Source organism: Mytilus galloprovincialis, chromosome 1 (assembly GCF_965363235.1).
Source record: "Mytilus galloprovincialis chromosome 1, xbMytGall1.hap1.1, whole genome shotgun sequence".
Lineage (NCBI taxonomy): Eukaryota > Metazoa > Mollusca > Bivalvia > Mytilida > Mytilidae > Mytilus > Mytilus galloprovincialis.
Window position 1 is genome coordinate 110,791,303 of NC_134838.1, and position 26,163 is coordinate 110,817,465.

General features: G+C 30.4%; 1 protein-coding gene across 2 annotated transcripts in view; it reads left to right on the forward strand.

Annotated features, from left to right (window-relative positions):
* LOC143051289 (A disintegrin and metalloproteinase with thrombospondin motifs 9-like) overlaps positions 1-26,163 on the forward strand; it is a 115,967-nt gene that overhangs the window by 56,256 nt on the left and 33,548 nt on the right. For both annotated transcript variants that reach the window (XM_076224243.1, XM_076224249.1), the window contains 16 exons: positions 3,006-3,111; positions 10,893-11,042; positions 11,504-11,654; positions 12,013-12,120; positions 14,210-14,352; positions 15,430-15,493; positions 16,042-16,156; positions 16,369-16,505; positions 17,095-17,314; positions 18,075-18,241; positions 18,823-18,943; positions 19,859-19,994; positions 20,746-20,950; positions 21,360-21,524; positions 22,047-22,211; positions 25,441-25,761. In XM_076224243.1, coding sequence (XP_076080358.1) covers positions 3,006-3,111; positions 10,893-11,042; positions 11,504-11,654; positions 12,013-12,120; positions 14,210-14,352; positions 15,430-15,493; positions 16,042-16,156; positions 16,369-16,505; positions 17,095-17,314; positions 18,075-18,241; positions 18,823-18,943; positions 19,859-19,994; positions 20,746-20,950; positions 21,360-21,524; positions 22,047-22,211; positions 25,441-25,761 — 2,474 coding nt within the window. The remainder of the gene's footprint in view (positions 1-3,005; positions 3,112-10,892; positions 11,043-11,503; positions 11,655-12,012; positions 12,121-14,209; positions 14,353-15,429; positions 15,494-16,041; positions 16,157-16,368; positions 16,506-17,094; positions 17,315-18,074; positions 18,242-18,822; positions 18,944-19,858; positions 19,995-20,745; positions 20,951-21,359; positions 21,525-22,046; positions 22,212-25,440; positions 25,762-26,163) is intronic.

Sequence of the window (26,163 nt, forward strand, 5' to 3'; positions counted from 1 at the left end):
GAGGGAAATATCATATAAAGACTTTGTTAATTAGTTTCAGTTTTAAAGCAGCTCTACATGAGTGTAAGTGTTAGTTTTTTTGGGAGGTTGTGTAATAAGAGGTTGGTGGCCTTACTATTCATTACAATGTATATTTATACATATTACATAAAGAAATGCACATCAATCTATTGTATGACATCAGCAATGTTGTTTTCAAGGATAATAGAAATAAGACTTTTCCTTCAAGATACATTAGTCATTGTATATTGATTAAAAAACATTGTCAGATTTTGCAATCAAAGTATCAAGTAGGCTTATTCAATGTATTGGGATAATCTTGGTGAATATTGTAATAATTAGAATGTTATACATGTACTGCCAATCTAGTCCTATTGATAATCTTTAAGGGACACTATTCATCAAAACTTGTGCAATGACACTTTTATTGTATGCCAAAATTTCAAAATGATAACAATTTTGAACAACTAGGAGATATTGCATAATAGTTTTTGGTTTTACAAGGCTATATTATCTATTCCTTTGACAATAGTCTTATTTGTATGAATGTTCATGTGATCTTGTCAGTCATACATCTACCCCATACCCAGTTATCCGACTGATTCAAACAGATGTTTCTCTAGCCGAGAATGACCTTCCTTTATCACTTATTGACCACACTATAAAATCAAATGCTGTTCAATCATACAAGTTACTAATATGCAGGTGTGACCAACATCAAATGTTTGTCCACTTTTATTGTGGTCTACACCCTGATGTAAACATCATCAATGTCCAATTGTTGTATTCCAATCGACCAGTTAACAAGGTCCAGTGTCTGACAGCTATTGTCCAGTTAGGATGAATTGTCATCGTTAATTGATTTAAGATGTGATTTTATGATTGATTACATCTCCATCTGCACATCTTTTTTTTTTAATCTGAATAGTTCTAAGCTGCAGCCTTATTCATGCTTAGAAGTTAAGAAAAACTTTTAAAAATGGGATTTTTTTTATTGCATACATAGCTTGTTTTTAGTCTAATTTTAAAAGATTTTATAAGGTATACTTAAAATTATCCATTACAAAAGTCTCTTCAAACATGGCATAGGTTTTACTGTATAAACTATGAAATTCAAATAGTTTTGTATCATTACATGTGTATAACAACTTATGTAATGAACCCTAATATACCTGTCACTCACATATGGCAAACTTACTTATTTTGTAACAGTTTGATATAGTTTTGTTTTGAATTTTTTTTCACACAATTACTAAATATTATGGGTTGACTTATTTAGTGAAAAAATATAGGATACATCGAAATTTTAATTTTTTTAATTTGTGCACTGAATTTTCATATAGAAAAAGTACATGAAACTTTCATTTATGCTTATGCTTTCAACAGCCAATGAAAAAAAACTTCAGTATATTTTAAGAACCCAGCAAAATTTAAAAGTTTATTTATTATGACCCAATATAAAATTTTTATGCGGTGGGTCTTATTCTAGTTTTTTATCATTCACCAAATTTTAATGATTCAACTCTACAGTGGAGATTTTGCATACTTTTTATTGTAAAGGTATATTATATATTTTGAGGTCTGGCTATTAACCTCTAGGCTATTGAAGATCTTTGTGCTGTATAAAGTTTTATTTCAATTTGACAAAAGCAGTTAAATAATCTTTTAAAGTTTAACCATTTTAATGAAAACCGAGAAACTATGAAAGATATTATTTGAAAACTGAGAAAGTACAAGTTATGAGTTTAGAGATTAAAATTTCATAAAATGATCATATGACAAGACTAATTATGGCCTGTGAAGAGATTACAGTGACAAAGAAGATAAAGAAGCAATAAAGATAATGTCTTGTAGCGACCATAATGATCACACAGTGGGACTCATCCAATAATTGTTACCCTTATAGTCACATAGATCTGCTCTCTGCTGAAATGACAACTTTTTGACAAGTAAAGAAGGCATTTAAAAACGACATGAAACAATGAAGAAGGAATTTCTTATATGAGAATAAACAAATGAAATTACCCGGTTTGAATTTCAATCATTTAAAAGCATAAATACTTTTTTCTGTTCAGCTTGACATAGAGGTTAAGTGTTAGCATTTTGTATGAATGTCATACAGATCCAGTGCTTAGTGTTTTTGTCCTCTAAGTCTAACAGGGAAGCTATATACGTGTACCATGAAATAATGACTTCTGTGTCTTATTGGGAAGTTTTAGGAAATGTGAGCCTGACCTCTGTGTCTAACAGGGAAGATGCAGGCAATGTGACCATGACCTCTGTGTCTACATGTAAGTTAAAGACACTGCAAGTTTGACGTATGTGTCTAACTGGAAAGTTGTAGACACTGTGAGCTTGATGTCCGTGTCTAACAGGGAAGCTATAAAAACTTTGTTTTTGTCCGCTGCATCTTATCAGCTGTCGTTTAATTAAATCATGATAAAACTTATACTAATAGGGATGTTCAAGACTTGTGTGTAAAATGCGAAAATTAACAAAATGAAATATAATGTGTTACATCTTCCCCTTTGGCAAAGGAAAATGCTCATTTATTTTACACCTCCATGTTTGATAATGTTTATTATGCTAATTTCCAATTAATTACCAGATTTTTGTAATTTTTACACTACCTTAAGATGTATTTGACTCATAAGTTGCACAGACAAAAATTTGATTTTTTTTGTAGAACTATTTTGCTTTTGGGCATGCATTTTTATATTCATTTACATTTTATTCTGAGTATGTATTTTTAAATGTTCATTTATGTATACATCATCTTGTTTATTTCAGGTATCCCCTTATGATATTTTTTGTTACATTTGCTTAGAATTTATCAATGTTCCTTCTGAAACAGGATAAATTTTGCAAAGTCAAGAAATTTGGCACAATATTAGTTGTTATGAAAATAAGTAAATATAGCAAAGAATTCTCATGAATCATTAAGATGCCTTGTAAAACATCTTTTCAAAACAAAATGTGTTTTAAACATACGTTTCTGTTGACAGGTTTAGCAGAAGTAGGGACCATGTGTGACCCGCTAAAAAGTTGTTCCATTATAGAAGATAATGGAATTAGTTCAGCTTATACCATTGCTCATGAATTAGGCCATGTGTAAGTACATGTTTTACATGTTATTCTTCTTAGGTGGTTCCTACCCTTCTTTTTGTTGACAAAACTGCATGCTAACACCTACTTCTCAGTAACAAAACCAGTTACTATGGATTTGGGTAGGCTGCTTTGAGCAAAGTTTATTTTATTTAACTTTGTTTATAAAGTACTTTTAGACTCAGATTGTTTGATGATATGATTAGAAAGGTCAAATGTACTTTACTGAAGAGTTGATTATTTTTGTGATAAATTGCATGATTTGCATCTCATTAAAAGTACAAATTAATTATAAAGTTTTTAATTACTATATGAGTTGATAAATAATCTAGCTTGTGCTATGTTTAATAAAAGAAAACAACTATTATATAAATAGATCTGATAGACAAACAAATTAAATGGTATTGTTCTGTCAGTATTACTAAAGGAACATCTCTGATACAGATCAGTATTATGAACTCAAGATCAGGAAAATGTACATGCATAAGTTTATCTAGTCTTCATAAAACTTACATATATTCTTTTCAACAGCTAGGTAACATTTTAGACAAATTATCCATACAACTCTTCTGGAAATGTATGAAATGTTTAGCCTTTAGACTTTAAAATAACTGAAATGCACCAATTAAACATACTTTGATGTCAAAATATTTTACTCCTCTCCTCACTCCTCTCAATTCTATGTATCTTATGACTGTACCATGTTTATCAATATTTCATGTCTTAATACTTAGAAAAGGTAAAAATAGTTTTGACTAAAACCTATTAACTTAAAATGTTATAAAGACAAAGTTCAGGAAATACTTTAGTTTTTGAGTTTAGAAAGATTACCATTTAAAAGCTGTAAAAAATAATAATAATGCTATGAAAAAGACAACCTTTATCATAGGACCTGAAATATACAAAAGAGACACACTAATTGATAGAATTGAAACTATACAGGGAAAAGAGTAAAAAATTATGTAGGGAGATTGTTTCACATTTCCATTTTGTCATGTCTCATTGGTTTGGCTTTGATAAAAATAGTGATAAAATAAGTTCAAGTATTAGTTGTATAAAATGACATATTTTGATAAATATTACTCCTTTATCAAAGGCTTTGATAACAGATAGGTGGAAATACTTAAGTCCTGTAATAATGATATGTCTTAAATATCAAATAATAAGGTTGAAATAATGACAAATAATAAGCTATTCACAATTGATTAAAAATTGTATTTTGTTATTCCTTGAGGGCTCTATACCTGATACCATGAGGGTGGTTTGTTAAAAACACATGGGGTAAATTGCTGTAATTTGTAATTTGTTGTACCCTTTATATTCTCCCTTGCTAACATAGTATGCAGTATAAATTGCTATGTTAGGGTGATCATAGACCAGCTGTCATTTTGAACAAAGACAAATGCACAAAACAAATCTCTTGGAGAGGTCATGTCACTTTGATACATTACAGGGGGCAAGCCACTTCAACTTTAAGAAGCATTATTTTTATAAAAAATCAGTGTCTTCAGAAATGAAAAAAAGCATCATATTTCATGATAAAGAAAACAAAATGAAAATTCAAAATACTTTTACATAGGGACAAAGGCATCTTCAAATTTCAAAAAGGTTCATCTATTTGTTAATAATACATAGTTTAAGGGAGTTAAGCTTGGAAATTAGATAAGTGAAAGTTATATCTTGCAATGTGAATAGATGACTTTATTTTGTTAATTTATACCTATTGTATTTGCATGGACTTCTGAGATGCAAACTGTTTTTATGCCCCACCTACGATAGTAGAGGGGCATTATGTTTTCTGGTCTGTGCGTCCGTTCGTCCGTCTGTTCGTTCGTCTGTTCGTCCGTTCGTCCGTCTGTCCCGCTTCAGGTTAAAGTTTTTGGTCGAGGTAGTTTTTGATGAAGTTGAAGTCCAATCAACTTGAAACTTAGTACACATGTTCCTTATGATATGATCTTTCTAATTTAAATGCCAAATTAGAGTTTTGACCCCAATTTTACGGTTCACTGATAGAAAATGATAGTGCAAATTTCAGGTTAAAGTTTTTGGCTTCAGGTTAAAGTTTTTGGTCAAGGTAGTTTTTGATGAAGTTGAAGTCCAATCAACTTGAAACTTAGTATACATGTGCCCTATGATATGATCTTTCTAATTTAAATGCCAAATTAGAGTTTTGACCCCAATTTTACGGTTCACTGAACATAGAAAATGATAGTGCAAATTTCAGGTTAAAGTTTTTGGCTTCAGGTTAAAGTTTTTGGTCAAGGTAGTTTTTGATGAAGTTGAAGTCCAATCAACTTGAAACTTAGTATACATGTGCCCTATGATATGATCTTTCTAATTTAAATGCCAAATTAGAGTTTTGACCCCAATTTTACCCCAATTTTACGGTTCACTGAACATAGAAAATGATAGTGCAAATTTCAGGTTAAAGTTTTTGGTCAAGGTAGTTTTTGATGAAGTTGAAGTCCAATCAACTTGAAACTTAGTATACATGTGCCCTATGATATGATCTTTCTAATTTAAATGCAAAATTAGAGTTTTGACCCCAATTTTACGGTTCACTGAACATAGAAAATGATAGTGCAAATTTCAGGTTAAAGTTTTTGGCTTCAGGTTAAAGTTTTTGGTCAAGGTAGTTTTTGATGAAGTTGAAGTCCAATCAACTTCAAACTTAGTATACATGTGCCCTATGATATGATCTTTCTAATTTAAATGCCAAATTAGAGTTTTGACCCCAATTTTACGGTTCACTGAACATAGAAAATGATAGTGCAAATTTCAGGTTAAAGTTTTTGGTCAAGGTAGTTTTTGATAAAGTAGAAGTCCAATCAACTTGAAACTTAGTATACATGTTCCCTTTGATAAGATCATTCTAATTTTAATGCCAAATTAGAGAATTTATTCCAATTTCACAGTCCTTTAAACATAGAAAATGATAGTGTGAGTGGGGCATCCGTGTACTGTGGACACATTCTTGTTATTAGGTGACATGATGTCCCTTCCTTCAATAAACTGTTTTATTAGGTGATATGATGTCCCTTCCTTCCATTAGAGGTTGGTTTATTTATACCTATTGTATTTGCATGGATTTCTGAGTTGCAAACGGTTTTTATTAGGTGACATGATGTCTCTTTCTCCCATTAGAGGTTGGTTTATTTATACCTATTGTATTTGCATGGACATCTGAGTTGCAAACTGTTTTTATTAGGTGACATGATGTCCCTTCCTTCCATTAGAGGTTGGTTAATTTATACCTATTGTATTTTCATGGACATCTGAGTTGCAAACTGTTTTTATTAGGTGACCTGATGTCCCTTCCTTCCATTACAGGTTGGTTTATTTATACCTATTGTATTTGCATGGACATCTGAGTTGCAAACTGTTTTTATTATTAGGTGACATGATGTCCCTTCCTTCCATTAGAGGTTGGTTAGTTTATACCGATTGTATTTTCATGGACATCTGAGTTGCAAACTGTTTTTATTAGGTGACCTGATGTCCCTTCCTTTCATTACAGGTTGGTTTATTTATACCTATTGTATTTGCATGAACTTCTGAGTTGCAAACTGTTTTTATTAGGTGACATGATGTCCCTTCCTTCCATTAGAGGTTGGTTAATTTATACCTATTGTATTTGCATGGACATCTGAGTTGCAAACTGTTTTTATTAGGTGACATGATGTCCCTTCCTTCCATTAGAGGTTGGTTAATTTATACCTATTGTATATGCATGGACTTCTGAGTTGCAAACTGTTTTTATTAGGTGACATGATGTCCCTTCTCTCCATAAGAGGTTGGTTTATTTATACCTATTGTATTTGCATGGACATCTGAGTTGCAAACTGTTTTTATTAGGTGACATGATGTCCCTTCCTTCCATTAGAGTTTGGTTAATTTATACCTGTTGTATTTGCATGAACATCTGAGTGGCAAACTGTTTTTTATTAGGTGACATGATGTCCCTTCTCTCCATAAGAGGTTGGTTAACCTAACTTTTATATAATAATGACACAGCTAGTAAAGGACTAACCTTTATCAAGATATGATATGAACAGACTTCTTGGTCATTAATTAATTTTCTGATGAGAAAAAGATAGATATGATGCCAAAATTGTAAATAATTAAAAATTACAGTATGAAATACCTCAAATAAGGATAATTATTTTTGTGACAGTTTCTTCATACTTTACATAGTTCCAGGTGTTTGCCACTTTGTTAATTAATGTTTTGCACCTTTAATTGACAGTTCTTTTTATTGTCAAATTGTTGTTAAAGGCCATATCATACATATCTAATATCTTTTTTGTGGTGCCCTATCATACCTATATAATATCTTTTTGTGGTTTCTGATTATGCTTTATTTGTACCCTATACTGTAATATGACATATTCTATTGTCTTAAAACAAATGATCCTTGTACTATAACAGGTGTGATAGTCAAAGGGGAACTGATCCAAAACAATACCCTCTTAATATTCACATACATTTCTGTGCCAATATTCTCTTAAGTTAAAATCAATTAAATATATCATTGAAATATGTATGAAAAAAAGGTCTTAGAGGTGTAAATGTATTGGACTTTTGGAAATGTGTCGCGTGCCATGCTTTGGAAACATACCAGTAATAATTCAAAGGCTATTAAGTAAAGGTGCACTTTTGTGTCAATTTTGCTACTCATTTTTTTTATATTTTTTACAATACCGTTACAGTAAATATAGTTCTGTGTATGTGCCCTCATTCTATTTTGTTTTAATTCATGAATTTTGTACTTTGGTACTGTATAGGAATGTAATTGAAAAAAAAATAAGACATTATGATTTTTTTGGGGGTTGGCTTAGAAATACTGGTCGAAGTATTACTGTAGCAGAAAAATGGTGGTCTCAATTTGTTTTATTGTCGTGACTGTTTGTTATGTCAATGTTTTGATACATTTTGAAGTGATCAATAGTTTCGTTTTCATTATTTTAAGGTCAATGTATATTACATAGACTATAAAAGTTGAGAAGTCTCTGTCATTATTAGTTATTGATAAATGCTCAAAGTTATAAACAACCATTCTTATGGCTAAACAATAGGACAAATTTTGGGTTAGAAAAATTGTATAGTTCTTTAAACATTTTAAAGGGGAATTCATCTTTTCTTAAAATGTTGAATATTTTATGACTGATAAGGAAAGTTAATATTTGTTTGAAGTAAGGGTGATAATAATTTAATATTGACTCTGGCTATTTACTTTATTACATAATACACAATTTTATCAATCAGTTCTGAGTGTTATTTAAAAATAAGAGGCTAATTGAATATGTTACACAGGAGAAATCTCTAGGGCCAAGGAATCATAAATCACCTGATGTTCTATATTATGATATAAAACATTACTGTAGTTTAATGTTATAATGTTAATTGATATTGAGGTAACTAAAGTGTTATAATTGACAACCTGTGTTGACATGCTGTAGGATGCTCTTATTCAGTCAACTTAATGTGAACAGATTTGCCATTAAGATGACAAATTGTATATCATTCAGATATACTTAGTATGTAAATAAATTACCATGAAATAATCTTTATCTAATTGTTGTATTTAATGGTCTTGGAAGTTGTGAGGCTTGCTGTTTCAATGCTGGTCAACTTCCAGGTAGCCAAATTATGGTATCTGCAGTTATAAAAGGCTCAGTGTTTTGTTTTTTTTTGGAATCTGTTTTGAAATCAATGTTACTGTCTGATCATCATGCTGTGATTATTTTATGGTATGGTAATAATTTAGTCAAAGTTACAGAAAACACATTGGGTATCTTCTATATATGTTTTAAGGCCGTATCCTTTTGAAATGAATGTTGAACGAGAAAATGTTAAAGTTAATAGTATGTCTTGGATTGTTGACCTTCTCACAAAAATGTCCATGTATATGTCAGTCTAAAACAAATAAACATTCCCATAACAGGTCATAGTTTTATGATGGTAAATGTTTACCAATACTGTTATTGAATACTCCAGATACTGAAACAGCTGGTACTGAAATGTCCCAAATTACATGGGTGTATCCAAAAATGGGCTAGTGTTAGTATAAACTATTATGTTTACTGTCACCCTGTCATTTTGGAGTCAGTCTTTTAGGTGTAAAGGAAACACATACATGACAAATTTTCAAGGCTGGTGATTGATTGTTTAGTTTTCATTTCATTGTAAATTTACAAATTTTGTTGACAGATATTTGACAAAGTTTCAGTGTGAACTGGTGAGCCAGTGCAGTTGTAAATGATAACAGCTAGACCTGTCATTCTAAGAGTGCATTTGTTTCTAACCCGAAATAACGATGACTATCGTTTAGTAAACGTTAAGCTGCTAGAAACAAATACATCCTTTAATAAACTTTATCGACCCCACGTTGTCAGACAAAAATAGATTACACTCACGCACTGTAAACAAACAGGTAAAAGTGCGGGAAATAAATAACCAGGACTTTGCGAAAACAACACGTGCTCGTAATTATTTAAACGACAGATGCAGAAACAAATTTATCGTTTACACGTCTCAACGATAAACGATCAACGACTACGCGACTATTTTGCGCGTACATCGTTTATGTGAACGATGTCAACGTTGACCAAAAAATGTAAGAAACAAATGGATTAAACGACTACGCGCGTAGTCGTTTACATCGTTTAGGTTAGAAACAAATGCGCTCTAACTTAGACTTTCCATGTTAGGCTGAATTTATCTTCAATAGCATGTCATCTGGAAGTTTGTTCCTTTCTAGATACACAACTGCATTGGAAAAAATAAAAGCTGATTCAGCAATAATTGAAAAGCAAGTAGGGAGTTGTACAATTTGATTACATGTTCAATTTAATTATAGTTTCCTCTCACCTCTGTCAAATTTTTATCAGATATGCATTCTGGTATCTTTTATCAAAGATTTGATTATATAACCACCTGCCAGAAATTATATTCCTTCAAAGTCATACATGCTGTAAATTTCTTATATCTACAATATCTATTAACATCAAGGAACTATTTCCTTCATTCCTATAGAGTGCAATGAGGCTTTTATTGCATCAAGAATAGAAAATTTTAGGTAAGAATATCAAAAACATGACATTAGTGTTCTATAAAAACCCTGTTTTGGGTCAGGTTTGTATATTGATGGTGATTTACCTGTGATTGTCAGGTAGAATGTTTGTAATTATGTAATCAGAGGATTTATCATCTCTTGTTATAACCACACAACCCCTTTAAATATTGTGGTTTCTTTGATTTATATGCCAATATTTTGATACATGTTCATATATTTTCTACTTCAATGTGGTTAAGTTAGTCATCCCTCCTTATAGAGAGTGCAGACTGTTTTCACATCTTTTTTTAGAGGTTAGGTAGTAAAATTATATATGATATGATTCACAATGATTGAAAGTCCTTCATATTATAATGTGGTTTCACATTTTGCTTTTTGTCCTGTATAAGTTTAGCTACTGCCCAATCTTTAAGCATTATGTACTGCTGTACTTAGTTTAACTACTGCACAATCTTAAAGCATTGTGCACTTGCTTTTGTATTAGACATTTGTGTGGTTAATCTTTAATGACAGCATTTTTTTTTAAATTCTAGCTTTCCCTCATCCTACATAAATCTGCTAAATATCTGTCCAACCTTCCTACAAAAATTGAATAAATATCTGTTCAACCTTCCTACTTCAATCTTATTAAATAAAAGTATAAAATTTTGATTATTTTAACTTGTTAGATTGTTAAATAAAAAAAAAACAAAAATATTTGTTGTCTTTTCAGATTTAATTTACCTCATGATGACCAACCTCCATGTCTGAAATACAACAAAAGAGATACCAGGAACAATGTGATGGCACCAACACTTGACCACAATATTAGTCCTTGGTCCTGGTCAAGATGCAGTGCACTTCTACTTACAAAATTTATTGAGTATGATTCTAGCTTTCTTTAAATAATTTAAATAACTAAAAAGTTGAACAACTCTGCATTCTTGAAAATTTATCCAGTGTAAACTTGAAACGGTTTACTTTTACAAATTGTAATTTGGATGGAGAGTTGGATTGGCACTTGTACCACATCTTCTTTTATCTAATAATATTAAACTATTGATATTCTTTGTTATTCATTCATCATGAAAAGCTATAACTTTTATGCAACTTAAAGCAAAAAACATATTCATTTTCATACAAGTAGAATAATAGGAATTATTGTTTAATTTCTGAGAAAAAGACAGTGTAGGGAAAGGTATTGCAGCTTTCAGCCTCTTTATATAGTCTCTCTATATTATATTTTAACCATGGTTTATTAACCTTTTTTGATTGTCTCTTTATTATATTTTAACCCTGTTTTAAGTAATAATGACTATCCTTTGTGTTCATTCTTTGATGCAGTGCAGGTTTCACGGAGTGTTTGTTAGACAAGCCAACAGAAACAAAATATATCCAACCAGTACACCATGGAGAACAAGTATCTAAATATTACAATGTCAACAGGCAATGTCAACTGTCTTTTGGAAAAGATTATGCTATCTGTCCATTCATGGTAAGACAAGTGTAATGTCATAAGGCTTTACATTAGGTTAAATAACTTAACAGTAAAGTTTTAAAAGTTTGTTGTGTTGCTTTAAATATATATACAAGGTTTACCATAAGGGTCCACATTTGAAGGCAAAAGGTTATAATAAAAACATATATAGCTTCAAAATAGCTTGAGATTCTTTGTTCTATAATGTATAACACACAAGAAAGGTAATAAAACAGGTTGCCTTGAAAAGAAATTGCTGAAAGATGTACAGTTGTATTTTGCTGTTAATGCATGTGCATTCAATGTCTTGTCATATTAATCCAGGATATAATTTCCTTTAAAAGCATTATAGTAGAAGAGATGATCTCTTTTATAGGCAGATGATTGTGGAAAGCTATGGTGTACAGATTTAAAGGACACATACAAGAAATGTAGGACTTTACATATGCCGTGGGCAGACGGAACTGATTGTGGATCTAACAGGGTATGTTAATCAACAAATAAATCAAACTTCTCATCTGCATACAATCTTTTTCCACGTCTACTATTTCATCAACCACAACCCATGTACAAGGATAGCAGAATAACCCTGTTATTAAAAACTTATCATGGCTTCCCTCATATTTTGAACAATGTGAAGACTCTTTGTTTCACATCTCAGTATATATTGCTTAGTTTACTTTACTGTCCTAAGAAATGTTAAATTTCAGTTACCTTTACTTATAATTCAGCCAGTATCAATCATTGATACACTTATTTTTTAATCTTTCATTTTTTTTTTAGAAATATTACATTTGAATGTAACACTTTTCTTCTGACTGGCATCTTCAGAAAATCAGACACTGTTGAAAATTTTGAATGATTTGGCAGATTATATAATTAGAATGTAATGATCTCTTCTTTGATTAAAAATAGCATGATTTGAGAAAGTTTTTGTCAGACATGTATACTTGAAGAATAGGATCATTGTAAAAACATCTTCTGCTCCTCTGGCACAAATACTTTATAATGCTTGTCACTGTTTATTAAGTAGTTACGTAACTGGGTTTCTAGGATAAATGGTATAATTTGGAAAATTTTCCAATTTGCAATTTTGATTTATAGGTTTTCAAATCGTTATGACTTTTTACATGCAGATATTTTATCTTGCACATGTTTTATTGTGGAACCCAGCCTATATTTTAAGAGACTGTCAAATTGATACAGGGAAAATTTTCATAATTAACACAGAATGTCTGATTTTATATTATTTTACTAGATGTCAGCTGTTCTCTAGTGCATGTTCTGAATGTTTATTATATAAACTGATTTAGGAGGTTGTCTTGCTGATACTTTCAAGATTTTCATAATTTTGCTAAAACGTATCATTATATTTCTATTCAAAGATTTATTTCTTGTAGTTCTGTGCAGTAAAAGTCAATAAATATTGTGTTATTATTTTTAATCTTGGTTTAATGTCCAAAAACTTGAAAATATATGTTGTAATTTGTCATTATATTACCAATAAAAAAGACTACTATATAGTTCCTCCCAGACATCACCACCTGGTAAAAGTACAACACAATGATAATGATGTTGTCTGCTTGTCATTTGGGGGCAATTTTATTTTTATTGGTAAACATTTAGCCAAACAAACTTTTGAAAGAATGGAGAAATTTTGAAGAATGAAAATGCATCAGTATAATATTACAACTCTTTAAAGAAATGCACTTGCTCCATATCATTCCAAGGTTTTTAAGAGGTTAAAATGATATTATGTTTCGTTTGATTAAATTATTTGTATTACTACTCACACTGACATTATAATGTGGATAAAGTAGATATTTAACGGTTATTTTATTGGTTCCAGGTTACATAATATTTTGAAGAGTTACAGTTATTGTTCGTATGATGAATTTACATCATATAGTTTTTCATTAGAATCAAATTTATCCACCAGATAATGATATGGTGATCTAAAGACATAATAGTTTTTTCTTAGATTGTTATGTCATAATTCAGTTAAAATATCCACTTTGTGTGCAGTCATCTTGAAAACCATGGAATATTTAATAATGATAATTATAATATTAAATTCATATTATTTTAATGTTTGCAAAGATATTTATTGGGTAATTACAGCTTTATTGTTAGATGTAGCTCTTTGAACAAAGTAACATTATGTCAAATTTAGCATAAAAATCTACCATTTGGTAGAAGTCAAATTTTGAGTCAAGGAATTTGCATATTTTAGTCATGTTTTCATGAACTCTAATAGGTTTTCTGAACAATTGAAATGAAAATATGTAGTGAAGAAAAAAATAAGTTAATGTGTCCAAATTTACACTAGAGCAAGTGCTTCATGAATTAGGTTACTGTAAACAATTGTGTGCTTCAATTTCTAAAATCTATTTTGTCCTACAAAACTATAAGAACAGTATTTTGTCCTTTAGATGAATTACTGTGTGTCCCATCTTTCCTAAAAAGGGGTTTCTCTAACATAAATTTTGTTGGTATGTAATGTACTTACCCTGACATACATACTTGCTAGGGTCTTTAGATGATTCTAACTGAAAAGAATATTTATTTTACAGTGGTGCTGGCATGGTGAATGTAGATACAAGAAGAGCTATAAACCTATAGACGGGGGTTGGGGAAAATGGGAGGAGTATGGTGATTGTTCAAGGTTGTGTGGAGGAGGCATAAGAACCTCTATCAGGAAATGTAGCAGTCCAAGGTATATTCCATGTTACTGCTCAAAATATATCTTAGGAAAAAAAAAAAACCCACAGTTGTATGTAATATGGTATAAGTCTACATAACGCACATCAATCATAAAATCCTTTATTTTCAATAGTATGATATCAGCTCTGTGATTTCAGTTTTCGAATCCCCAATAGATTCTTTCAACTTCTATCAGTAGCTTCTAATAAACATCATTTCAGCAAATTTTTCAAAGTTCCAGTTTCCATTTTTCTCAAATAATAGAAAATAATGCAAACTATGTCATATGTAAATTTGTTGGTTTATAATAATATATATTTTTAGAATATTAAACATTCGGGTTGATATTTTGTTGGTAGTTGTTCATACAAAAAGTTAGGATTAGGAAAATCGTTTTTCTTCTAGGTTAAAAATTGTAACCTATTCTAGGAGTTGTATTTGAATTATGTGTATACATTATTTAAAGATGTGTTTTGATGAAAAGGTTAAGATTTTAATAAAGTCTTAAGAGATTAAAATTATTCAAAAACTACATTTCAGAAATTTGTTGTCATGAAAGGTTGATAAGTTATTAATATGATGAAATAATCCTCTGTCAGAAGAACGTCTTTGATGTCATAACAAACAGCTATCTTGTTATCTGCTTTTCATATTTAACCCAATTTTTAAGCATTTTAAAATGATGATATATTGCAGGAAACTATAAATACTAAAATTTATAACAGTAAAGTTTTTACTTGCCAACCTTTAAATGGAACAATCTTCCCACTGTGTTTAATAATCATACAATCTGGCCGCTGTTCTATTTACAGTGAAATTTACAAATTTAGATTTAAGTGTATTCTGAAGAAACTAGTGAAGTCAATAATTCATATTGATTAATAATTGTTGAAAAGTGGTTTTCAGCTTAAGCACACTTTTTTGTTTAAGATAGAGCCAAATTCTCCTATGGTTGTGATTTAAAACCCATATTGTAAGAGTGCTTTCAAAACGTTTCTTATGAAACTTACTTGTTCTTTAATTTTGCTGTTTCAGCAGATTTAGTCAATAGTCCAAAAAAGTACTTGACATTATATGCTTTTTTTTACAGACCATCCAATGGAGGAAAGTATTGTATAGGTCGTAGAACAAGATACAGATCCTGCAATCTTAAGGTAGATTATGCCAGAAATAATATATATATATATAAATATATAAAATATGTATGGCTTCATAATTTTTTTTCTCATAAATACAATTTTACAGTTAAAAAATAAGCCATTGCCATTCTTCCAGAATAAATATGTTTTCCTTATTATATATTATATATCATATTTTGTATTTTATGAATTTTTTGATATAACCCAGTGCTGAAACGTCATTCAAACAATTGAATGAATACATCAAACAAACCATCACTATTTATTTAATTGGTATTATCAGTAAAAAAATATGTTATTTTTATACAATCAAATTTATGGCAATAAATGATAATGATTTCGGGAATTAACTGTTTAATTACTCCCGTATATGGATGGCTCTTTGTGAGTTAACAAATCATTTACGTCATTTAATTACCAGATTGATAGCAAAGTTTGTATTAATCAACGGAATAGTTTTTATACTTCAATAAAAAAACATTTGAAACAGATGGGAACATGTATTAAATGTTTTAATGTTTATTTTGAATAATGAATTCATTATACAAATGATTATTTCCTAGGAATGTCCACCTGGTTCTCAGGATTTCCGTCAGATGCAGTGTGCAGCTTTCAATAACTCTGCCAAAATTCAGGGCTTGCCGTCAACTGTTCATTGGATACCGAAATATTCTGGAAGTAGGTAGCCATTTTTCATTTGAGAATTTATAAGTTATTCCTTTACTGCACCAACTTTTTAAGTAAAGAATTATAGAAAACAGTTGATGTTAATCTAAAGAGAATAAAATATGATTTAGAATAACTAATTCAATAATTGTGCCTCTAAATTAACATTCCAAGTCATACGTCATTTTGAAGCTTTATAAAGCATGTATTATGTCTTTATACAGTAAGATTGAAAGACTCTTGTAAACTTTACTGCCAAGCCTCACATACCAGTGCCTATTATCAACTGAAGGACAAAGTTATTGATGGAACCAAATGTAAACCTGACTCTTATGATATATGTGTCAATGGAAAATGTATGGTTAGTATTTAGATAATTAAATATAATTAAATCACTTTCCTTAACTAGCTTTTGCGTATGTTTTTTTTTTTAATTCCATTTAGCTTATTACATTTATCACAACACCTTGGAACTGTTACAAACTCTTGATACCATAAAATATTGGAAAAAAGAAGAAATTACTATTATTTAGAACAACTGAGTTAGTGGTTGACCTGCAGACCTTTTGTGAATGGATTTTTATCTGTTTATTTTAAAAGAGAGTTTTATATATGTAATATTGTATTGTAAATGTTGTCAATGTTGTAAATTTGGTTATTGACATTACACTCCTTTGCTGTGAAAACCCATATTAATCTGTCAGTAATGGTGTCAGACTGAATAACACATTTCAATAAGATCTCAAGTATATATTGAAGCATCTAATAAAAAGTCTCCTTATTGCATATTATAAACAAGTATATCAAGTTTGACATCAGACAGTGTTGTGAAGGGCAGCTATCCTGTACGACTTGTTTGTCCATTTATGTCATTAAGTTCTTGATATAAACCATGCTGTATAATGAAGCAGCATGTTACAGCATTGATTTGTTTGTTTTTCTGTCTGTAGAAAGCTGGCTGTGACAATCGACTCGGGTCTGACATGAAAGTGGACAGATGTGGAATCTGTGGAGGGGACAATTCTACTTGTCATACAAAGAAAATCTCTAATACGTTTAATAATGTGGTTTACGGTTATAATATCGTTCACAAGTTTCCAGTAGGGGCAAGAGACATTAAAGTCAAACAGAAAGGTTATATGAATCTTAAAGAGGATGAAACCTATTTAGGTAATTTTATTTATAGCCTTTGGGACATTGTTACTTTTTATAGAAATAAAATGACCAAATTATAGTTCAATATTAATACTAAAATGATAGCTAATTGCACATCGAATTAGAAGTTTTAGTTATGTAGAAAAAAATCTTGTTTAAGATATGTAAATGAAATCAATTAAAATATTGTACTTTTTAAAATGAAATCAGGTAAGCCCCTGGGTGCAGATTTAGAAGATTTGACCTATATATTCTTTCCATTTACATATTTAAAGTACACGTTTTAAACATAAGATATGTTATAATTTTTTTATAAACAGCATTTCTTGAAAACCATGATGTTCAATTCAAACAGTTTTTTTTAAATTATTCAATAATTATATAGGATCTCTCAATAAGTGTAAAGATGAAGAACAATAAAAGAGGTATTCCTTTCAAATCTACTTTGTTTACTAAACTCTCAGAAACACCAAATCATATCCTTTATATGTTTGTATGAACACACTATATTTAACAAAAACACAAAAACACATAAGTAGTATTATATGGTCCAATATTAGTGCATGATTGGTACAAAAAACAATAAAATTATAATCAAAAAGGTCGAAGGAATCCTGTTAGAATACCAAAATATGACTTTTATCCTCACGTGTATTATCTTACAAACAATAAGGATGCTTCTTAAGCTCATTTTTATATACATGTCTAAATTAATGAATTGCAAGAAAACATGTATGATTGTAAGAAGACATAAGTTTTTATTTGACATTTTCAGCTTTGCAAAATTCAACCGGGGCTTTTATACTGAATGGAAAGAAGGTGATAGATAGTGCAGTGACCAAAATAAAGGCAGCAGGGACCATTATAGAGTACAGTGGTTCTGATACTGTGATAGAAATGATCAATGCTTCTGGACCAATCAAAGACACTATTACATTACTGGTAAAGGACTAGTCACATTACAAATATTTTAATTGCACTAGATAATTGATGACTGTTGCAGCATCTTTAGATAAACTTGGAAGATATATGAATTAAAAAGTTCAAACATATTGTACAATGTAGCAAGTTAATGGTATGAATGCCAATGAGACAGCTATCCAAATGAAGGGGAAAGATCACAATTCAGCCTTCAACAATGAGGAGAAAACAAACTGTATAGTCAGCTATAAAAGGCCACAACATGACCAATTGTAAAGCAAATCCTTTTTTTAATGACTAAACAATAAAAAAAAAAAAAAACAAATATAAAATGTTACAGATGGACTAAACAGCATTACATAGATATAGGAAGATGCGGTATGAGTGCCAATGAGACAACTCTCCATCCAACCATGTAGGTTTTACTTAGGTCTCTACTGACAGTAAATTTATGGTTAGATGAAAAAAAAGTTAGAAGCTTGAAAAAATTCAGATATAAGACTTGATTTTTTCAAAGAAATTAGCTAATGGGCCCTGTTCTCAACAAAATTATTTCGTAAAATATTTTGTGCTGTGCTATTAACCTGTTGTATGTCTTGCAGGTTCTGTCAGTAGGAAAAGTGAATCCACCCAATGTAGACTACTCATATGCATTTTCTGTTGATACCAAATACGTATACAGATACCAAGAAATGTGGAGTGAATGTAGTCATCTCTGTAATGGTAATTATACTTTAAACTTTGATAAAAATATCATTTTTTTTCTTCTGAAAATTGTCAGAACTAATTTACTTCACTTTGCTCAGTGGTTCATTTTGGACAATTACACCCCCTTTACTTATACCCTGGATCTTCCCTTAATTATATTGCAGTTTCAAAAAAAAAACTTTTTATTTTACTTTTTGGCATTTGTTTTCCAGTGTGACATTTACACATAGTAATGAATTTGTATTTTACATTTTCAGTGAGGTTCAGTGTCCTATTGGTGAAAAGATTGATATAAAACTTGGTCCAAATTAATCAATTGATTATTTTTTTCAATATCAGAATTGATTTTAAATGTTGATCTAATAGTAATTTATATAGAAAGTTAAAGGTGAGCTAGTGATAACAATTTTGAACCTGGTAATCCACAGCACCTAATCATTAATTTTCAATTGTAAAGGTCATCTTGTACCTTTATGTAAGTGTTGAAGGCATTGTAAGACATTACAAGACATCTTGTACAAGTTCAATGTTTGAAAAGATCATTGTACGTGTACCAAATGTACTGTCATCAATATAAATTAATGAAATATCATAAACAGCTTCATATGTGAATAAATGCAAATTACCATGAATTGTTTCTCCCATTATGAACTTTATTTGGACCAGGCATACAAATTTGGTAGAAATGCTTTCAAGATCATGTACATGTATTAACAGTATACCTTGTATGATACTGATAGTCAAGACAATTTTGCTGATTCAGAAGGAGGTTTGCAGTATAAAAATAGATACAATGGTAAATGACAGCAATCCAACCTTGAAGAAAACTGAAAACTACATCTATAATTCACAATACTTCTACAATGAGCAAGCATCAACTTCATATTAAAACTGGTTTATATAATTGCTTCAAATTGTTATTTTCTGCAGGAAAACGAACACGTTCAGCCGTTTGTATAAGTGATGATGACAACAGAATGGTTGTGTCTGACAGTAAATGTACTAGATTAAGGATACCCAAACCACCAAATCAACAGAGAAGATGTAACTATGATTGCTCATTAAGGTAAATGTTAAAATATAAGATAAAATAGTGCCAAAGAATATTTTCAAATTCATGAATAACAAGTTTTTTTTCTTTCTTTCTGCAAATTCATCCCTCAACTGCTCACATACCATTACATGAGTTTTTAAGAAACTCCACCTATTTCTCTCTCTATGCATTTTCACACCTTAACTGTTCCTATAGCATTTCATTGATTTCTTTGAAACTCTAATTTGGAGCTAAGGATGTACTTAGATGAAGTTTTGGAATAAGTGTCAAATGTTCGGACTAATTGGTGTTTTTCCATATGATTCAAGGTAAAATATTTTGCCCCATAACACATATTTATCTTTTAACATAAGACTTAATAGCTCATAAAAGGTCATTTGACAAAATTAAAGCAGATTCTTGATTTTCTTTCATTTGATTTGAGACCCAAAAAATACTAATGCAAATATATTTAAAGGTAAAAGTCCGAGTCAGCCTTTTCCCGCCATATTTTATGAATCAAATATCTCGAAAAGGAGCTCCATGACCTATCAATATTTTTAGCTTATTTTGATCCTTAACTAGTACTCTTTCAGCTTAAAGTATCAAATTTGAATGCTTGATTTATTTAATTTTACCTTAGATCACCTAAGTACATCCTTATGGTATTGTTTACCATCTTATTCAAAAATATTTTTTTGTCATAAGTTTTTCCAAATATAGATACTAAGTAGAGATATGAAATTGTGTTCTAGTTTTAACTTGTAACTTGTATCTTAAACAGATGGAATACAGAAAAAGAGGAATGTTCAGTAAGATGTGGTGAAGGTGTGGCAAAACAGAATGTGTATTGTGTAAAATCTACATACTACACACAAACACATGTAGATCTTACACATTGTGACCATCTCAGTCCACGCCCAGGAGACATGGTTACCTGTATGGGGCGATGTGATCCTACACATTGGGAATACTCACCATGGTCAAAGGTACCATTATTTTACAGTGTTCATCTGTAACAGATAAATGTGTGCTGATAAATTTGTTATTTAATTTTTAAGACATTCTATTTTATTTTTAAAGAGTGAGGAAGTCTAATAAACGCAGCAGCAATCCTCAAACACCATTTTACCAGGAAATAAATTATTGTGAATCAGTACTGATATTATAATTGTAATTATTAGATAATTCTACAGCATAATAAGTATGGCAGTCCATATTACAGACAATATGATCTTACGCTATAATAATATACCTCCCCACCAAAAAAAAGGGGAAATTGATATATATATTAATTTCTTATGTTTTCAAGTTTAATGTAGTACAAATTAGTGGGAACATTGTGTCTCATATTTTTTAAAAACTCCAATTTCTAATCGATTTTTCTCTATCTTATAGTGTACTCAAACATGTGATGGAGGTATTCAGACACGTACAGCATGGTGTACTAATGTCAGTCGACGTAAACTACCAGATAAAGATTGTCAAGCATCAGAAAAAATTCTTACAAAGATTTGTAATGATGAACCATGTGCAGTGTGGAGAACGTTTTCCTGGTCAGGGGTAAGTACTCTATATAAACATGATATATTGGATGAAACAAAATACATTTTGTCCACAAGAATAGCTTCTTTAACATATATTAAGAATTTTTCGGGTCATACAAAAAAAGCAGATCATGAAAGAATTATTTTGATTTTAAAAGGAAGATTCAGAAATATTTTGTTTGAAGTGGACCAATAAGAAACAGTGCCCATGATTGGAAAGGCAGAAATTCCATCGGGATGGCAAGCACATGCACACCGTGATTTACTGGAAATAGAACATGGCTTTGTATTCAAAGCAAGGATGAGGTTTATATTTAAAGAGGTGGAAGGTATACGTAAATGAGGCAGCAACACTTAAACCCAATTTAACCAGAAAAGAAATGGAGATGGCAAAATGTAATGGTCTTCATCTTCAGCTTTTTTAAATCTTGATTTGTTATTTGGTTCTGAAGATAAACAATAGTACACATTAGATCACATTAGCTATGTATTTACCATGTGGTTCCCATCTTTTGATATTGTTTGGTTGTTGTTGTAGTGTTCATCAACTTGTGGGTCTGGAACAAGACATAGAGATGTACATTGTTACCAGAGGGAGAAGAAGATTGAAGATGGATTCTGTAACCATAGACGTATGCCATCTACAAGTGAACCCTGTAACCTGAATCCCTGTCCAGTTTGGAAGACAGGACCATGGGGACCAGTAAGTATATACCACACTCCCCCTTTTTATTCATATGTAAGTAATCATGCTCTGTTTATGTAAGGGTGTCTTGGTTCTATTACTAACAAAAAAGTAGTATAAACAGATCAGCAGTATCATGTATCAATAGTACTATTATAGAGTCTTAACTTTATATTTGCAGATCTACACAGTTGTTTTGGAGATTTTTAATATGAAAGTAGTCTTATATTAAATAGCCTTGAAATCAAACACAACAAAATTTCAAAACCACATTTCTTTAACATAAAGGATTCAATCTCTGAATAACTCCTTCTGCAATACCAATAAGACACTTGTTATCCATGCAGAAATGGATGTAAAACCTTGGGTGTTCAGGTATTCTCATTTAACTATTATGACTTACTCAGTTTTTAAAATTTTCAAAGCATTTTAACCTAGTAGTACTTGAAAATAAATTTGAATGAACAAGACATACTTTAGCTTAAGAGAACATTAAACTGTCTGATGTAGAAATAGAATCAAGTTTGATTATAAAATTAAATTATCCAGTGAAATTTGCCTCCATAATTTGTGATGGTGTACTAATGATGATGCATACAGGTGTTAAATAATACATATAGTTATGTAATCTTGTTACTCCTACACTTATACCAGCAATAAAAATGATGTATGGGCATTTTTGTCATGCTTAACTACTTAGCATCCTTTTTTCTAAACTAATCTTGATTTCTTAAGCCTTTTTTTTAAGGTTTATAGACATTTTAAAAAAAATGATAGAAGTAAAATTTAAAAATTAAAGATTTTTTGTATGAAACTACCACTTAACACATAATTATTGTCATCAATGAGAGGTATTTATAAAATAGTAATCCTGTTTATTATTGTGTTTCAACAAAAACTTCTCAAATAAGCCAATTTTATGGTTTTGATATATCCCAGTCATATGAGATCTAGGGTATGTTGTGGTAGTAATGGAAATCTCTAATATCAATATCTTCTGAGTTTAGTTGTTCTACAAGTAAACATCTTCATTTTAAAATATTTGTCACCATTCTAAAATGAACTGCAGCAAATTTTGATGAAACTATGAATGAAATCAGTCTTTGTTTCTACTATGCTAATGATATGACTAACAATCAGTTACTCAGTGAACTATTGAAATACAAAAATGAGCAAACATTCAATTGTACTTCCTTTAAAATAGATGTCCTTTGTAATGATGGTTGACTAATATGACTTTACTGTGTACATCATGCAGCAATCTATCATCATAAGCCCCATGATTTATACAGTCCTTGTGCTTCTTTTAATCACTCAGATTTCTTTGTTTTTGATGCTTTGTACTATCTTTCAAACAGACAACCCAAATGACCTTTTTTGACATATAGTTGTGCAATAATAGCAGTGTTTTATGGCAAGATAATAGCTTAAAAGTGACAATAAAATTAGTTTAAAGTGTTAGGTATAAAGCCTTTCTTAACAGATTCTTACTCCACCTATTGGATCAAAGACTTGAAAGGTGAATACTTTTGTTTATAACTCTCAAGTGATACATTTATCGACTAGACATTTTTAATTAATTATCTATGAAACAAAGAAACTGTTTTGTACTGAAAATCTTAAAACAAATGCAAATTGTTAAAGAATAAGGACATGTTTATTACTCTTTCTGGTTGTTATAATGTGTTTTTTTGTCAAATATGTACAATATTGGTTACCATGACACGTTCGAAATCTGAAAAATAAATAGCATACAATAGTTGTCATGATGACATGAATCAAATCTTAAAAGTGTATGAGTACTAAGACATATAATTATCGTCACCATGTCAAATTGGATTAAAGTGTATAAGTAGAGCATTTTTACAATTGTATCTTGTAATAAATCACCCATCTTTTGAAAAATTATTTTTACCATAAATGTATAACTCTTTTTATTTATCTATAGTTTTAATTTTATAGTGTTTGAAGACAGGAGGCATTTTATTTTTTTGTGTTGTGTTGTTGGGTTGAGGTTTCATTGGTATTTACCCCGCATCATAATCATTCATATACATGGATTAAACACCCAAAATGAGATCTAGTTTACTGTAGTGCACTATGTGCAATATACATTTTGACTAAGGGCCAAATGTACTGATCAATAAATTACACAACCACAAAAAGGAAGAAAGACTATTACTCCCTCCTAAAACAAAAACAAAAATGTTCAAAGAATTTTAGTACTTCACTATGAGTCCTCTGATTAATTCAATGAATAAGTGGGTGAAAATTATTGGCTGCTGACGGAGAGATAAAATAATATTTCCACCAAAAAATGGAACCTTTGATTCCAGTAAGGTTAATCATCTATAAATCTTTTAAAAAGGGGAAAACTGTAATTTCCTTTGGTCTTTGTTTAGTATTGAAATATGAGTAATAAATTTATTTTACACTTTATATTGTCCATTTTTATTTGAGAACTAAACAGTGACTTGCCTGTTTCCAAAATAATAAATAAGTACAAAGAATTTATTACTAGTAATAAAAGTATGCTCATTATTTTATTAATTACTTTTAACTGCATATTTGTGGACATTATAAATGAGGTCAGACTTTTCAAATTCTACGTGACAATTTTCTGTGAATAAGTACACATTTATTTGACCCCTTGTTTGGGTAATTTTAATGTCCATTTTATGTAAACTGAGTGTAAAATGATCTAATAAATAACATACTTTTTAACAGTTTCATTTGGAAGAAGATTTTTATAGACATTTTAAGTTACTGTTTGATGATTTTTTTATCATCCATATTATTTTCTATTTTTGTAGGTTGTATGTGTTTAACTTTGACCATTCAGTCAGTTATTTTGTCATCAATTTTAAAATGGACCACATGTATTATAAAAAACTCATTTATTATTGTACATGAATAATTCACTAAATATTTATTATTTTTTTTGTTTCAACGTTGAAATGTCAAAAAAAGGTGCAAAAATTCTTTCTAAAAGCAATTTGTAGTTAGGTATATCATCAGACTTTATTAGATTTGGTTATGTAAGCCCTATTGTAAGGATATTTTTAACTTTTGAAATAAAAAAAAAAAAATGATATTTAATGCATTGGCATTAATTTCTTTCTAAATAACATCTGAGCATGGCAAGCCAAATACCACAAAGAAATTCCCTAAATGCCATTATGGAAAACATATTTTTAAGTCCTTTTAAGCTGTAAGCCTCTGTTTGAATAGTTCCATGTATTTTCAGTGCTCAGTTACATGTGGATTAGGGATAGCAAAACAAGATATATATTGCCGATCCGTCAGAGATGAAATCCTGAAAGATGATATTTGTGATCCCTCCAGTAAACCATATGGTGTAAAGGCATGTGACACAGGGGCGTGTCCAACTACCACAACCACAACAACAACTACCACAACCACGCCCACTACTACAACAACCACGCCCACTACAACATCAACACCAACTACTACCATGGCAACAAGTACTACAACAACCCAGGCTCCAATGTTACTAGCAGTACCAGTACCGGTACCAGTCCAATGGAAGCATACTGATTGGTCAGAAGTAAGTTTATGCAAATAAGGATCATTGTGTACTTAATCCAATGGTTGAAACTTTACATATTTGGTTACAGTAGAGTTATAGAATGCAATAAGTGGAGTTTTCTTATAATAATGTTAAGAGAAAAAATGGTGCTTTTGCTAACAACAGGTAATCCTATCTCTTCTCAGAATTTGTTAAATATTGGTCGTAAAATATATTGTAAGCTACTAAGGGGCATCTCTTTATCTTAAATCCTTACAAATTGTTACTGAATTCAATTACTTAAAATTGGTCATAATGATCTATTTTTATTATACCCCCGCTTTAAAAAAGGGGGGGTATACTGTTTTACCTCTGTCTGTCCGTCAGTCCGTCCATCAGTCCGTCAGTCCGTCCGTCAGTCAGTCCGTCCCATGAAACTTT